Source organism: Colius striatus, chromosome 9 (assembly GCF_028858725.1).
Source record: "Colius striatus isolate bColStr4 chromosome 9, bColStr4.1.hap1, whole genome shotgun sequence".
Classification (NCBI taxonomy): domain Eukaryota; kingdom Metazoa; phylum Chordata; class Aves; order Coliiformes; family Coliidae; genus Colius; species Colius striatus.
The window spans coordinates 21,196,515-21,212,749 of record NC_084767.1 but is presented as its reverse complement, the minus strand read 5'-3'; the positions used below and the strand labels follow the sequence as shown (position 1 = coordinate 21,212,749).

Genomic DNA, 16,235 nt, shown 5'->3' with positions numbered 1-16,235 from the left:
GGGCACAGTAGAGAGGGAGAAGAACTTCCCTTGACCTGCTGGCCACACTTTTCCTGATGCATCCCAGAATGCCATTGGCCTTCTTGGCCACAAGGGCACATTGCTGGCTCATGGTTAGTTTATTATCAACCAGGACTCCCAGCTCTCTCTGCAGAGCTGCTCTTCAGCAGTTCGACCCCCAGCCTGTACTGGTGCAGGGGGTTGTTCCTCCCCAGGTGCAGGACTCTGCACTTGTCCTTGCTGAACCTCATGAGGTTCCTCTCTGCCCAACTCTCAAGACGGTTGAGATCCCGCTGACTGGCAGCACAGCCTCTGGGGAATCAGTCCTCACAGCTGTTCACCTGTGCTGGAGAACTTGGTCAACTGGACTCTTGAAGCAAGGTCCCACTGATTTGCATCCTCATCACCAGAAGAGCTTTCTGGCTTAAAGGTGAGTTGTTTCAGCCCACAGTTTCCTGTTTGAGGCATCTTGGTTGAGGTCATCTGACCTCACTGGAGAGGCTTCCCATACCACAAACTACTCTCAGAGCTCCCCTCAAAGGCCACACAGCTCTGTAACTGCCTGTTATATAACACTTGGATGCCATAACAGTCTCTTATAAAATACTCGGACACTAAAACCTTACAAGGTGATCTGGCATTGACAAGGTAAGAGTAGCTCCTAATGATGCAGTCAATAAAAGCAATTACATTTCAGGCAAAAAGCAAGACAGAAGGAACGTACATTAAACTGCTACATAGAGCAATTGACCCAAGTATTGCAAACTGTCAGCTGTCACCTTATCAAAGTACTAGGGGGTTATGCTGGGTGCAGCCTTGCTCTGCCAGTCATACCAGCACGACCCTTTCCAGCTCTGCACCTGCTCTCTCCATTCTACATCAAGCTGTGGCATGGTCTCCTTATGGGAACTCCTGTCCTCAGGCAAAAGTGGCCTGTCAGTAGCCCTCAGCCTGAAATAAAAGCATTTTCAGCAACTGTCAAGTCTGTAAACCCATTCATAAGTGGTATATGGCATTAGTAAAAATTAACACCACTCCTTCTCCAGGACATTCAAGTTCTTGTGCTTGCTGCTGAACAAGAAAGGACCCAGGTTCCCTCCTGCCCCATACCAGCAGGTGCTCAGCTGTGACTGAGGGCCTCCAGGCAGGGCCAGATTCTCCTCTAGCCCAGTGGCACCAGTTCAGGCTCTCACACCAGTCTGGATGCAGTGACAGACAGGGTTAGTTACAGCTCAATTCAAGGCATGGAATAGAGCAATGCTTTCTCGTCTGTGCTTCTGCAAACAGGCAGAGGAACCTCTCCTCCAGTTAATGTGATAAAGACACAGACAAGTGGCCTTTGCAGCCATTTCTGCATGCCAACTCATTAAACTTGAGGCTGGGGGGAGAGGTAAAGAATACCACTTCACTTGTTTAAACCCTTCCCAGCATTTCCTTAATCCTGGGAATTTTTCCTTTATTGCAAATGCTTTTATTGGAGGTTTCAAGCACTTTCATACACAATGTCAGAGAAAACTGCAGCTTATGGAGGGAATTTTGCAGCTTGACCTGAAACTCATGTGTTCCAGTTCTAGGACACATCCTTGACCTCTGCAGGTTACACAAAGAGCACAGACAGGTTGCAGAAGGTACGTGGGTGGGAGGAGAGAGGCACACAAAGGGGAAGTGAGCAACCCACACCCGCCCATGGAGAAAGTCCTCAGGGCTGAAAGTGGCTGTGCTTTGACTGTTCCTACATGCTCGGTGGCTAAAGGTACAGTAGCGATAAAAGCATGAAGGAGAAATGCAGAACTGCCAAAATGGCTGCTGGCCTCGCTTGTCCCCACATCCCTCAAGCCTGTACAAGGAAGGGGAGCTGGTCTCTAGCCAAGGTTGTGGATGCTCAATGGCATGCGTCATTCTCAGTCTGCTGGGGCAAGAGGCAGGGATTGTGTAGAGCTACTCTGTCTGCCCTGGGGACTACAAAAAGCAGCCATCAGCTGCACCAGTGGCCGCAGGTGAGTGGGACAGGCTGGGATTACAACTTCAAAGTGACCAAGGCCGAGCTTTACCCAAGCTGCAACAGCTGAAGGTTCCTCTGATGGTGCCTCACTTGAAAGCCATGTGGATATCCAGTCCAATGAAAGCAAGAAATCCCACCTGAAATGGCAGGCAAACATCTGCTCCACCTGGGGCAGCCTCCCCATGCCAAGCCAAGATTTTCAAAGACGTCAAAATCATTCAGTACAACACCAACAAGAGCATTACGTCTGATGCCAGCTTAGCGGAGAGCATCTCAATGCTCCCAAAATTCACACAGATCAAAGCCCAGGCAACTAATAACAAAGACAGAGAGAGCAGGAACACTGCATCACTTTGGACTAGCACAGTACTTTGTATTTTACACAGGCGCTGCGGATGCTACAGCTGCTCTTCACAAACCACTCACTGCCATCCTCAGTTTATGGAGCAAACTGTTTTCACCCATTTCCATCTGAAGAGTGTTACAGTGGGGAACAGCTTGAGAAATGTACTCTGCAGGCAACAAACAAGGCGGGTATGACAGCTGCCAGCATGGAATGAAATGCTGAAGCAAAGTGACAGCAGCAGAATTGTGAATTTGCAGCAGCTTTCCACACCAGGGATGTGGTGAATGACCAACACAAGCAGAAGATTTAAAAAGACCCCAAACTTACACTAAGAAAAATCAACAACAGCTTAAAACTGATATTCAGAAAGGATGCATTCATTGAAACAAGCAGGATGGGTTTTTTTTAATCCTTATATTGCTAAATACTCCAATATGCCAGAAAAGAAGAAAAAACCCCAAACAAAACAAACAGGAGCCCCCAGCTTCATGAGGCCAGGCACTGCACCATGGCCAGGAAGGCAGTGCTGAAGGGGGCTGACGTGGCAGGCAGCACGCTGCACAGGAGGTGAAAGAAATGCCCAAAACATACATTTGCTGATGTCCCTGGCCTCTTCCTACCGATTCAATGTCACCAAAAATCTGCCCAAAAGAAGGTGTACAGCACTAGGATTAGACACTGCAAGAAGGCAGACTCACCCCATGCCCTGTAGAGTAACACAGCAAACATCTTCACAACAGAAGCAACCCACACCTAGCAACAGCACAACTCTGGGATCTGCACAGAAACATTTTATGGAGAAATGTGCACAGGGGTGAGGACAGAAGGAAAGAACCGTAATATTTAAAGGCCACAAGCAAGCAGAAATCCAGTGAACAGGTTCCTATCTGTTCATTTCAGGAACAAATTATGGGACACAAAGATTTGCATCCTGTCAGAGCTCATGAAAAGTAACAGGGAGCTGGCCATGGCTGCAACTCTGCAAGCAACACAACAGTGGATGCTGGAAGAGGAGAGGTCTTACATGGATCCCGGCACATCACACATTAAAAAAAAAAACAAAACAGGAAAGCAAATCATGTCAGATGAAGTTGGTGTGTAGTGCTATAGCAGGCCCATGATGTCAATCAAGCACAGCTTTTCTGCTTCTCATTTGAGGCTACAAAAGGAGAAAAACTAAAAAAAAAAGGAAAAAGAAAATGACCAGTGGCTAGGGAGTCCAAGGAGAAGGAAGCAAGCAGATACACAACAGACCCAGTAAATTTGGAACACCAGAGCAGAAGCTGAGGTTCAAATCAGAAGGGCATAGTCAGTGACACTGAGAGGCATGTTGCATAACAAAAGCAACTCAGAGTATATAAAAAAGTGGAAAATCCAGGCTGTACACAGCCTGAAGACTCCAGCAACCCCAAGCTCTCAGGTTCCTACTTAGCCCAATTTTATTCTGTCTTGTTTCCACATTTTTTCTGGCCGAAACGGACTTCCTTCTTTATCAGATGTTCAGTAATTTCCTTCCTCTACTCCCTTCTGTGCCACAGACTGAAGAACCCACGCTGCATGACAGTCCTGGATATCAGAGGACAAAAACTCTCAAAACACAAATGGACAAGCAGAGACAGTACAGCATCCATGCTGAAAACTCCTCTATAGCTTCACATCACATGCAGATCCAGGCTTCAGCAATACCAAGGTCCAGCAGAGCCTCTGTTTAAGCTGATGTCCTACATCACCCTGTGCCTCACCTTGATACTGAATCACTAACTGACAAAGTGGTTTGGGCTGGAAGAGACCTTTAGAGATCATTTCATCCAACCCCCTTTCATCTTCCACTAGAGCTGGTTGCTCCCAGCCCCATCCAATCTGCCCTGGAACACTTCCAGGGATGGAGCACCCACTCTCTGGACAGCCTGTGCCAGAGCCTCTCCACCCTCACCCTAAAAAAATGTCTCCTTTATGTCCAGCCTAAACCTACCCTCTGCTAGACATCATGGTCTCTTTAATGACCCTTAACTGGTCCAGGACCAGACGCAGCAAATTGTTTTAATCCACATTTCACATTTTCTTGGCTCACCAGTGGCCCAGGAGAAGGTAGGGCAATCTGGAAGAAAAACTACTCTTGCCACTGTCAGAAATCAAGGTGACAAGCTGAGGCTTTGCAAGCCATTTCGAACTGGTAGCACTTGCTGCCACCACAGTTTTGCTTTCTCAACAATGCATCTTGTTACAGTTCCCTTCTGCAGAAGTTGAAGATAAAGCAGGAAGCTCCTAATCCAGTTGTTCGTATCATTCCACAAATGGCTCATCATCTAAAAAAAGAGACATTCCAGGCAACTGGTTTACCAGAGCCACACTTGAACAGGCCCTGGCTTCAAGGAGCAAAGGCTGAGGAAGGAAAGCTAAACAGGAAAAAAAAGAAAAAGCAGCAGCAACCCCCCTACAGGACAGGCCATTATTTCTGACTTAGTTTGAAACATTTAATTCCCATGCTACAGAAGCTCACTCAGATGAGATTTATTAACTCACACTAGTAACAGAGGTCCCTGCATGGATTAGATTATGGCAAAGCATTTGATTTACGTTACGTCAGTGGCTAAGTAAACTTCACTGACAGGAAGCAATCATTCAGCAAGCCACTCACATTCATGGACTTAACTCCAGTGTTCACAGTGATGTTGCTGGCTCCTGTTACCTATGAGCATGTGGAAATCATCTGGAAACTGGTGTTAAGATGAGCTAATGATTAAAGACAAGAAGTAGAGCAGAAAGTGGTTGAAGCTTCACCATACAACAAGGCTCAGAGCTCTCTGTATTAAAACACTTTCCATTTTAGACCACTGGCTTTCTACCATCACACATGCAAGACTCACCTAAAAGAAGTTCAGTTTTGGTGACATTTTTTGCTACAGTTCCACTCTTTCCTTCTCATGCCACAAGAACACTGATGAACACAAGAACACACAGCCTAAGCTAATACCTTGCACACTGAATTTAAGTAATCATTACCATGAGAGTAGCAGGCACTCCACCAGATGCACCAGGAATCCTCAGAAATCCTCAGAAAAATGAGACCTTCAGTTGGCAAGAACCAACACCATCAGTTTATCCTCCCAAGACAAAGGCCTCTTCCCGTCTCCTTTCAGCTCCAGCACACACCTGTGCAGACACGCACCACAGCTCATGTTAACCGAGATGCTAAAGCTGCTATACATGCTGAACTTTCCGACTTAGGTATCATGCTCCCCCTGTTCCCCCAGAACAACCACAGCCAAAAGAGCAGCAAAAGCTTATCACTTAACAAATTGAGGAAAACTAAAGGGAAGAAAAGTAGAGATAAGTCTCCTCTCTCATTGCTGGCTACAGGCAATAGCCCCTGAGTCCCCACACAGCTGGCTTGGTTTCCTACAGGACTACATCCCTCTGGCTCCAGCATATCAAAGCAGGTCTTCCAGATTGAGTTTTTTGTCACATGGAAGTAACCATGCTCTGCTGTCTGGCTGGCCCCTGGCACATGACACAGCTTCACAGCTGTGGCCTGGGCCCTACTCTTGCCGCAGCTGTCTCACACTGCCCTGGAGGCAGCCCGAGCTCCCGCCCTGCATGTCCTGGTGGCCTGGGCCACGGCACAGCCCTCGCCTGCCTCTCTGCGCTGCACACAGGGACCTCTCCTGGAATTTAAGATCATCACCCAGGGGTGGGGAAAGCCTGTCTCCAGTTCTGTTGCAACACTGCAAGCCACTTCTGGGCCTGTTTCCACCTAAGACCCAGCAAGAGCAGAACCGCCACGCTCCACTTGCACACCCCAAACCAGACAAGTCCTTGCATTAAGGAACTCCAATGGCCTCCTCTGTTGATCTGTACAGCCCTGTTCCGAACCCAGAGAGGTCTCCAGCACACACAGCCCAGAGCTAAATTTGCCACGTGAGACAGAAAATGTTTTGTTGGGATGTCCACCAGCTGCTATTGCTACTGCATCTTTCAGGTTTGTGGTGGAACAGGCAGCAGACAGCTGCTACCCTCCCTCACTGTGCAGTGTCCAGGCTTCCATCACACCCTCCTCACTGCTCTTTCCCAGCTGATTGAGCCCAGGCTTTTGCTTCAGGAACAACAAAACGGCATCCCAGGTCTCTGAACAGCCTTGCTGCCTTTCTCTGAACCTTTGCTGATCTGCTACATCATTTTTGAGATGAGAGGACCAGGGACACATATAGCATCAGATATATGTTATAGCAGATATACAGCATCAGTCTTATGTCCCATGGATTTATTTATGAAGCATAACGATGCTCTCCAGGTTCCTTTTACACTCCAACAGCCAATCTGCTTTCTTGACCACTGTTGAGCTCCAAGCTGACTTCTAAAACCTAACTCAATTTCAAGCTCTTCCTCAGACTAGGTTTCAACTGGAGAAGACCAGATCTGTAGAATGAAGCACAGTGTAAAAACTCAGTACGCAAGGGATATGTTTCATTTGCCACTAACAGCTTATTTTACTCCAAATAATTCAGGGAATTAAAAATATCACCTCTCTGCCTCCTGTCCAAGCTGCCCTGTTGGTCTCTGTTAGAGCCCCACAGCTCAGGCAGCCTTTCTGCCCACCACACTCAAGGCATACACATCTCCTCACACTCCCATCCTTCTGCAGGCTGCTTCAAGTGAAGACAGAGCCTACCTTAGGAGTTAGGAGCATGAGAAAAGGGCACAGTCATCCTCTTTGACAACACAGCTGAACAAAAACCCTGAGAAAAAACCTGTCAAAGCCAGGACAGGAGAGACAATCCTTTACTACAGATGTTAGCCCCAATCACTAACAGCATGTGAGGCTGCCCAAGGAGCACTTGCTTTTCTCTGCAGCATGCTTCATCAGCTCTCCATCACCTCCCAAACCTAAGGCATTCAGAACTGTGACATGGCAGACACAAGAACACAATAGTGGAGTGAAACACATCTCCTCTAGCTACTGGACTAGTAGTCCTCATTTACCTCTCTAAACTCCTGGTGTTAGAATAAAAAGATGACATGAACCATGAGTCACCTCATCTCCAGAGAAAAAGAGGCTGAATATTTTGTCCGGTAGACAACTTGTTCAAAAGCAGCCTGAGGCCACGTGGGAGAGAGGAAAGAACCACAAAAAGCACATCAAGTAGGTGGAGCATGGATAAAGTGGGAAGCCAGAAAATACAGCCTAGGCATGGAAGGCACAGAGACAGGCCAAGGAACCTGAGAGAAGTGGTCAACTCAACATGCACCAATGTAGTCAGCTACTCATTGCAGTTAGAGAAGGACAAAGGGATAAGACAGAGAGGAAAGGGAGCTCCACAGCCCTCCAAGTCTTCCAGGCAGCCCCACAGGAGCAAGCTTGGCTGGCTCTTTCCTTTATACCATCATCTCAAACTGGTCCAGGAGCAACTGCTGCACTCCTGCACAGTGCTCTGCAAGGACCAGGCTTTCCAGGTTTCTTCTGTTGATTCATCCAGCCTCTATTCTCTCTTAAACAATGAGAAGGTGTGCTGGCAGGTGGAGCCAAAAGCTAACATCACTAATTCTTCTTACTTGTCCAGCAACAAGCAGTTTCTCAACCCTGCGTATCCCTCTGGGTTAGCTCCACACCTGACAGCTCCACAATCAGCAGAGAGCACTCCTGCTCACATGGCTTTGGTGCTTGGGCTCTCCCAAGAGAAAAGCTGGGTCCCCCAGTTCAAGCACAAAGCCAAACATGAAAGCCCAAGCAGAGAAAAGAGCAGAGGCAGAATCGTATCAGGAAGGTCAAATGTTTTTCACGAAAACACTTTAATTGCAGACACCTTCAACTGAACTGCAATGCCATGGAAACAGCCATGGAGCGAGGTGCTGGCTTTCGGGGAACTCCACCTCCAAAAGCAGAGGAGATACAGGGCCTAAGGAAGGGAGATAACAGAGCTAAACCCCATGGCTGTCAGCTGGGCTTGGTAAGCCAACTGCTCCCTTGTTTCACTCTGCATACCTCTTGAAGTCTTTCAGGCTGTTCCTAAAGTGTCACAACACAAGGCCAGATAACAATACAAAACACAGAGATAGCAGCACTCTGAGATAAGGTGAAGCAATCCTAGCTCTGTGAAGCACATGGAGGACAAATACACCAGTTTTCTCAGCTGCCACATTGCATCCTTGAAGGTCTTTAGCTGTGAAAAGCATGGGAGATAAGAGAGTAGGCACACCTACAGTCTGCCAACTTGACCTTCCCAGAGCTTTAAAAAGCGAGTGGGAGAGAAACACTTCTTTTTGTCTTGCTATTATATCTGAAAATAACAATGTGTAGGAGAACTCTACCCTCCTGCCCTGTGCACTGAGCTAAGGGGGGATGGGAGGATGGGGGAGAGGGTCAGAGTCAAGTTGAATTTCCTGCTGAACAGGCTCTCAGCTGACCAGAGATCCCAGGAGACAAAGCAAGTCTGCCTACAATCTCTTTTCTAACTCCAGGGTGTCCATTGTATGCACAGTTGTATGCTCAGCCTCCTTACAGTTCACTGAATTAACACCAAAAAAATGAATACATTTCCATAACAAAAAGCCTCCACAGGGCTCCAGAAGAAAGGGCTTGGCAGCTTGGGAAGATGGTTTTTTTAAAATCAAATCACTTTTTGCCTCGTTAAATTGCAGTTTTGAGCCCCTAAATGAACTGCTATTTTTAGCTGATGGGCTGGAAAGTGGGAGGGAGCACAAAGCATTGGGGTCAGCATCACTGTCTGCAGGCAGCCCCAAGAGAGGGTGAAACATCGTCAGGCACCGCACATCTGCATCATCAGCACCACACAGGGACCAGCAGCACAGCTCTATTTATAAACCAGACATGTACAGCTGCAGCCTGCAATGAAAGACTGAGATTGCAGGCTGTCAGCCTCCAACAACGGGCTGTCTAATTTAATTAATGAGATGGCTTCATTCACATGCACACACACATGTCCTTTTCCCAGAAGAGTTAGGAACAATGAGCTCAGTGTTTAGAAAACAATACATGTCACAGATATTGCTGTGTCGAGGGCAAAATGTGTCCACACAACCTTCCCACTCCCTCCCTCCGGGACCAAATGTGACCCATGGAGCTACGGTTGCTATAGCTCACCACTGCTGGGGTAACCACTGCCCCATAGGGTGGATGCTGGGCTTGTTTGTAGCCCCAGACATGAAAACAAAGTGACCATAGCAGTATTAACCTGTACAGAGAAAAGAAATGAATTTAGTTTGCAAACAAGGTTATTTGGGAGTCACTCGTCTCTTCTCCACCTGGACAGACTGCTGTGTCCTCAGTTTCCATTCAGATAAAGGGTGAAACCCAATTCCAGATACAAAGCTCTGTCTGCCACTAAGAGCAAGAGGAAGCATTTCCATATTGTGGGACTCAAAAACAAACACCTCAATCATCTCCTCCCACCTCCTGCTCTCAGTACTCCCCAGTGAGCTGAATACGCTGCCTGGGAGTCCTCGAACCAGGGACCTAGTAATGGCAAAGGACAGCGGGAAAGAACTGGCTGTAAATCAGGCAACCGTGGGTAAAGCACCATTTGAGGCATAATAAGCAATGTACCGACAGCATACTGGGGTATGAATGGCAGCTGCTGGTGAGGCAAGAAACAGCCATAGAGGAGGCCCGCAGATCAGGTCACAGCCCAGGCTCTGCAGTCCCCTCAGCCCCTGGGGACCAGGAGCCTTTGGTCACATGAGGCCACCCTGCAGGTGAGGGCTCCAGCTGCATAGCATGGCCCAGCAGCCACCTGGCAGCATGCAGCTCATTCCCTACCATGGGAGCACTAAGGACACACGTGCCTTTCTGACTCCTCCAATCCCCAAAAAACCCCACTTTTAAAAGTCTCTGCAGGAATGTAGGAAGCTGTCTTAGGGTTAAAATTTTCCTGGGTTTGTTCTGACAGCCACAGTCCCTAGTGTCTTTGTTCACAACCTCATGTGGCACTCACTCAAAAGACAACAAACCTGTTCGGGAGGAAACAATGCTTCTGGAGTCCAAGTCGAGCTTCTTTACTAGAGTATCGGGGTCAATTTTCAGCCCAGAAAAGACACCAGAAGATGAGAGGTCCCAGTCCTTATCCAAAAGAAACATTAAGCAGGAGTCAGTAGAATACCACCAGGCAACATTCATTAAAAAAAATAACCCCAACCCAGCTGCAGCCAGATAGGAGCAGGGTACAGGCTGCAGCAGCAGCATGCAGGTGCCTCTCCTCAGCTGTCAGGGGAAGGTGAGCCACCCCACTGGCCTGCCCCTCCCTGGGCTCTTCCACCCATAAAAAAGCTCCACAAAGTCATGTTTTGGACTATTCCTATCAGATTTCTACCTCAGCCCAACCTCACCTCACTGAAGTGAGCTCAGGTAGGAGAACTATGAAGAGTACCCTTAGGAAAAGCCAGATTTATTACTGGTACATCACAACAAACAACAAATGATCTAGAGGCTTAAATCCTAAATTGATGGACATTAAGTGGATTCATTGATTACTACTAACTAACCAAATCTTCAGCACCTAGTTCCTTTAAGCAGGCAATACCTACTGGCTTTGCAGTAGGTTCTCTGGTTTGGTTTAGAAGAATTCATGGTTTTAGCCAGCAGCACCTCCCAGCACCAACATGTAACTTTACAGCGGTGTAAAACCAGATGCTGCAGAGCCTATTCCACCCCATGAGGAAAGCTGTATGTGCACAAACACCAGGAACTGGTGTCCTTGCTGCAGGGATAAGGGGGAGACGCTGAGCCTTAACTCCAGCTGCATGTCAGTAGCTCCACTGGTGAAACCAGACACGGGCTAAGCTTCCTCAAGGACTGACAGCTCATCTCCACATGCCTGAGCCTGAGAGCAAAGGGAACCACTGCAAAAGGGGCTAGGCAGCCTTTGACCCCTCTGCTGGCAACAAGTCCTGCTCCTAGGTTATGCCACAGAAATGCAGCACAGCCCTCCACCAGTGAGTGCTGCTGGAGCTGCACTGGCACATGCCTGTCCCTGCCTCTTCCTTGGGTAGGCTCTCCTGTCCATGTGCCAGAGGCCTGAGGATACTATGGCGATGCCATGGTGTAGCTGCCATAGCCATGGTGGCCTTATGTGTTGGTGCCATGGCATGACTACCATAGCTGAGATGGCTGTGGGTGGTGGTGCCACAGCGTGGCTGCCACAGCTGTGGTGGCGGCTATGTGCGGCAGTGCCATGGTGTGGCTGCCATAGCTGTGGCAGCTGTGCATGGCAGTGCCATGGCGTGGCTGCTGTATGGCGGCTGCCACAGCTGCTACTACAGGACCGTTCCACCACCGTGGCCGACGGTGGGGACCGGCCACAGTCGCCACGGGAGCAGCACGCTGGAACTGCCATGGGGGCAGGGCCTTGCGCTGGAGCCCTGCAGCTCCAGGCTCTCAGGCTTTGCCTCCCTGCCTGCTGTGAGAAGCCGTGCCCTCGCCCGCACGCTCCCACGGGTGCCGAGCTGCAGGAGAGCCGAGCAGCTGCCCGGCACGGCGTGTGACACGGCGTGTGACACGGCGTGAACGGCCTCCACGGCACCGCACGTCTTTCCCCAGCGGCAAGGGGCAAGGGAACAGCGGGAACCGCTTCCCTCCGCCGCCCGCCCCTCTTGAGGCCTCGTCAGCGTCCCCAAGCCCTTCCCCGCGCCCGAGAAGAAGGGGTGCCCTCGGGAGACACTCGGCCAGCGCATGCGGCCGCACAGCGGCCCCGGGCCCCCACGCCCCCACGCCGCGGCCCCCCGCCCCGAGCAGGCGCGGCCCCGCCTCCGCCGCCCCACGTGACGCCGCGCGCTCCCCGCGTGCCCCCGCTACCTTGCCGGGCGCGGCGCTCCCGGGCCCTGCGCTCCCGGGCCCTGCGGCGGGGCCGGGCCCGAGCTCGGGCTGGGCGGGGGGCGGCGGCGCGTCCCGGCCGGGCCAGGGCCGAGGCGCGGCGCGGTGCAGCCGCGGGCGCTTGACCTTCCCCACCATGGCGGGCGGCGCGGCGGAGCGGCGCGGCGGAAGGGGGCGGGTCGGCCGGGGCCGCGCCTCTGCCGCTCCGGGGCCGCCCCGCCGGGCGGGCCTTCCTCTGGCACTGGCGGCCCCGGGGGCAGGGGCTCCGGCTGCGTTGGGGCAGGCGGGGAGGGCGCCACGGGCAGAGCCCAGGAAGCATCTCCGCGGCAGCCTCAGCGTCGGCGCTCGCGAATGTGAACTCTGAAGCGAGATGGCGACGTCTGAAACGCCAGCGCTCCGCCGCCGGCCGGTTTTATGGGGAAGTCGGGGTTCATGGCCTTCGGGCGGCCGGCAGGAAGGGCACTCCCGTGAACTGCCGGAGGGTGTTTATTTCTGGGTCCTCAGGTCAGACTCAGAGATTGACACACGGTTCAAGTGTGGTGTAAGCCTGTGGAAGAGCCGAGGGCTGTCCGCAGACCTCTCGGCAGCGCCACCTCTCAGCACCAGCCAGAGGACAGGATGCCACAGGACAGAAAGCAGAAAGAATCAGAAATTATTTCCATATTTACAACAGCAGAAAATACCTGACGAGCCCCCGTGGAGCCCGAGCACGTGTTTGACTGTTTAGTCCCATATCAGGGTGGAGACCCCCGACGCAACAGCCTCAGCCCATTGCTGTACATATGAAGAGCTGCAATGCAAAGCCACTTTTCCCAGGTGGAGAAAAACCTGCAGTCATGGGAACTATGATGGTTTTGCTTTTAAAAACGTGTCTCCATTTTCCAGTGGGCCTTTCTCTCTTCTCCCCATCCTTCTCTGAGCTGAGGACGTGACATTGGGGAACAACCCTAGGCACCTGTGTCATAACCCTTACTTCAGGGCTGCCCTGGGTACCATCTTTCCATTGCTCTTTTGAAACCTTAAAAAATATTAAAAAATCAATACACTAACAAATTTTGTGTTCACTGGTAACAGGTTCCTTAAAGCAAGGCAAACTCCTTGCCTTGTACTTCCCTACACTGACTGAAGTTCCTTTTTCCTTTGCTCTGGGTTCCTTGCTCAGCCCTGGCTTGCAGGTTGATGAGTGAGAATGATCCAGAGGATGAGGAGAGGCTGAAGGAAGCTGAGCTGCTCCCAGCATTGGCGATCCATCTCCTGGGCAGCAGCCGCTCCCACTGGTCCAGGGGCACAGGGGAGAACAGATCAGTGTGTGCAGCACAGGAGGAGGCAAGCAACCCTCCTCATGAGTACCAAAGAGATGGGGAGATGCAGGGGGAGGTCCCTGGGAAGGTGGTGACACTTGGAAAGAGGCCACCTCCAGTTTAGTCACCTGCTCACAACCAAAGTATACTCCTGTACAAATACTAGAAAGCTGAAAATGTATCTGACAATGGAGATTTCTCAGCCACCCTGAATCCCTTCTCCTGTTGTGCCACTCATTCAGCTGGAGCATGGCAGTGCCTGGGGCACACCAGGGAAGAGGTTTAACAAGGCCAAGTGCCAGGTCCTGCTCTTGGGTCACACCAACCCCAGGCAATGCTACAGACTGGGGCAGAAGAGCTGGAAAGCTGCCCAGAGGGAAGGGACCTGGGGGTGTTGATCAACAGCAGCTGAACGTGAGCCAGCAGTGTGCCCAGGTGGTCAAGAAAGCCAAGGGCACCCTGGCTTCTGTCAGCACTAGTGTGACCAGCAGGACCAGGGCAATGATTATGCCCCTGTACTGGGCACTGGTGAAGTTGCACCTCAAGTGCTGTGTTTGGTGTTGGGCCCCTCACTCCAGGAGTGTCTGGAGCATCTCCAGGAGTGTCACAAGTCTGCTCAGGACCAGCTGAGGGACCTGGGAGTGCTCAGCGTTGGAAAAGTGAAGGCTGAGGGGAGACTTGATCACTCTCTGAAACTCTCTGATAGGAGGTTGTAGTGAAGTGGGAGTCAGTCTCTGCTCCCAAGTAACGAATGACAGAACAAGAAGAAATGGCCTCAGGTTCCTCCAGGGGAGGTTTAGGTTGGAGAATATGAAGAAATTCTTCACTGAGGAGTTGTTAGACACTGGCACAGGCTGCCCAGGGAGGTGGTGGAGTTCTCATCCCTGGAGATTGCAAAGCCATGTAGCTGAGGTGCTGAGGGCCATGGTTAGTGGTGGGCTTGGCAGTGTGAGGTTACTGATTGGACTCAATGATCTTAAAGGTCTTTTCCAACCAAAATAATTCTATGATTCTATGATTTGCTGTTCATCAAGAATAGAAAATAACACCAGGAGAACTTCCATAACCCAGCTGTGGGATGGGAGAACACCATTTAAGAGCAAAGCACCAAAATGTCATTGCTGATCACCAACATCAAGGGCTCCATGGAGCAGCTGCTCTGAGTGTGCCTGGCTGGGTGCACAGCTGGGTGCCCCGCTCTTCAGCCTGGCTGCTCAAGAGCAGCCTGCAAAACCGCAACAGCCCCACAGCCGCTGGCACGGGGAAACACAGTCCACTCTAGTAAAAAAATAGCATTAAAGGAGAACTAAAGAAAATAAAGGTGGTTGAAAGAAAACAGAAAAACAAATGTTTAACAGCTTAAAGTGCTTACAGTCAGGTTGGGGAGCACACACGCTGTGGCTAAGCATGTGCACATCTCCAAAGGCTGCCCATCCCCTTCACCTGCAGCAGGCTGAAACAGCAGCAAGGAGAAATAAAATGTAGAAACACAAAGACATCCTCCAAAAACCAGAACATTTTCCCAAACCAGGAAGTATTAAATGTTAAAATCTCAAGAAAGTGAAGCCCACACCAATGGCTGCTTCTGCTTGGACATGTTGTCCTGCGATTATGAAAGCACAGACACCATGCAAGAGTAGCTACTAATTGGCTAATACATGTGGTAAATAGCAGGACTAATGAACAACAGGGGATAATTACATGTTAAAGGTCCCGTGGGAACTGTTGAGACAGTGCTTTGTGGCCATCCCACTCAAGGCCAAAGCTGCAAGAGAGGAAGAGCTTGTAGAGAAATGGGAGTGCTTCAGCTTTGGTTACAAGAACCCACAGTACCATTGCTCTGCTCCTGCTGCTCCAGCTCAGGGGGGTGGTCCCAGCTCTCCTGTCCTCTTCCCTCAACCTTCTATTGGGGGAGCAGCGTGGTTTGACAAACTCCATTAAACGACTGAAGAGAAAATGTTGTCCCACAAGCGGATTCCCTACCCGGTGTGTGACTCGGCAAAAATCACACGCTAAGGAGAGACATCAATTATTTATTTCAGCTCTGCACACTCCCGGGTGCTCGGTGGTCTCCCACAAATCAAGTGCACCGAAAGGGCTTCTCTGCCTGATACTTACACAACAAAATGCAAAGTTGGGAACCTTTCCAATCCACCCCCTGTACAACCATTGGTTACATCATTATGTTGTAACATACAATTACAATATCGCTCAGGTGAGCAGTTAATTACTACACATGCTCAGGGGAACGGTCTTTACCTGGGCAGGGGTCTTTTTGACCCGTGGCTGTAGCTTTTAGTATTACAGTGAGGGTAATTCAGCTGAGGATATGTAGACCTCAAGTTTTCCTGACAAGTGTTGGCAATATATACAAAATATCCTTAAAACATCTCGATTAACTGCCTCTGTTCTCTCTAGACCTAATTATCTCAGAGTGTCCTTGGTTAGAGGATACTAATTACAGGCTTTTCTGGTACCAAATCATTAGATGTAACATCTTGCACAGAGCAGACAGGAAAACTGTTGTCCTACAAATCACATTTAACCCTCAACAACACACAGCATATTTCTGAGCTGCCCAACAAAAAGAGCAGCCCAATCAGGGGCCTGAGACAATACAAAAGGAAAACTTGCGACAGCTCATCTTGCTGAAGCACATTTCCTTCCCCAAGATCTGCAATTGACAATGCTGGCAGGAAGCCCCACCAGCTTTCCCAGTTTCATCTGCACCCCAGCTCCCTGCAGGCTCATCCTCGGGCTCTG

At 50.2% G+C, this 16,235-nt stretch overlaps 1 protein-coding gene across 1 annotated transcript in view; it reads right to left on the bottom strand.

Annotated features, from left to right (window-relative positions):
• The window catches only part of SLX9 (SLX9 ribosome biogenesis factor), a 56,667-nt gene extending 44,344 nt beyond the window's left edge, over window positions 1-12,323 (bottom strand). The window contains exons 1-2 of the mRNA XM_062002616.1: window positions 12,154-12,323; window positions 10,314-10,422 (exon numbers count right to left, since the gene is read on the bottom strand). Of these exons, the coding sequence (XP_061858600.1) occupies window positions 10,314-10,422; window positions 12,154-12,309 (265 nt within the window). The 5' untranslated portion in view covers window positions 12,310-12,323. The remainder of the gene's footprint in view (window positions 1-10,313; window positions 10,423-12,153) is intronic.
• Between the last annotated feature and the right edge of the window lie 3,912 nt (window positions 12,324-16,235).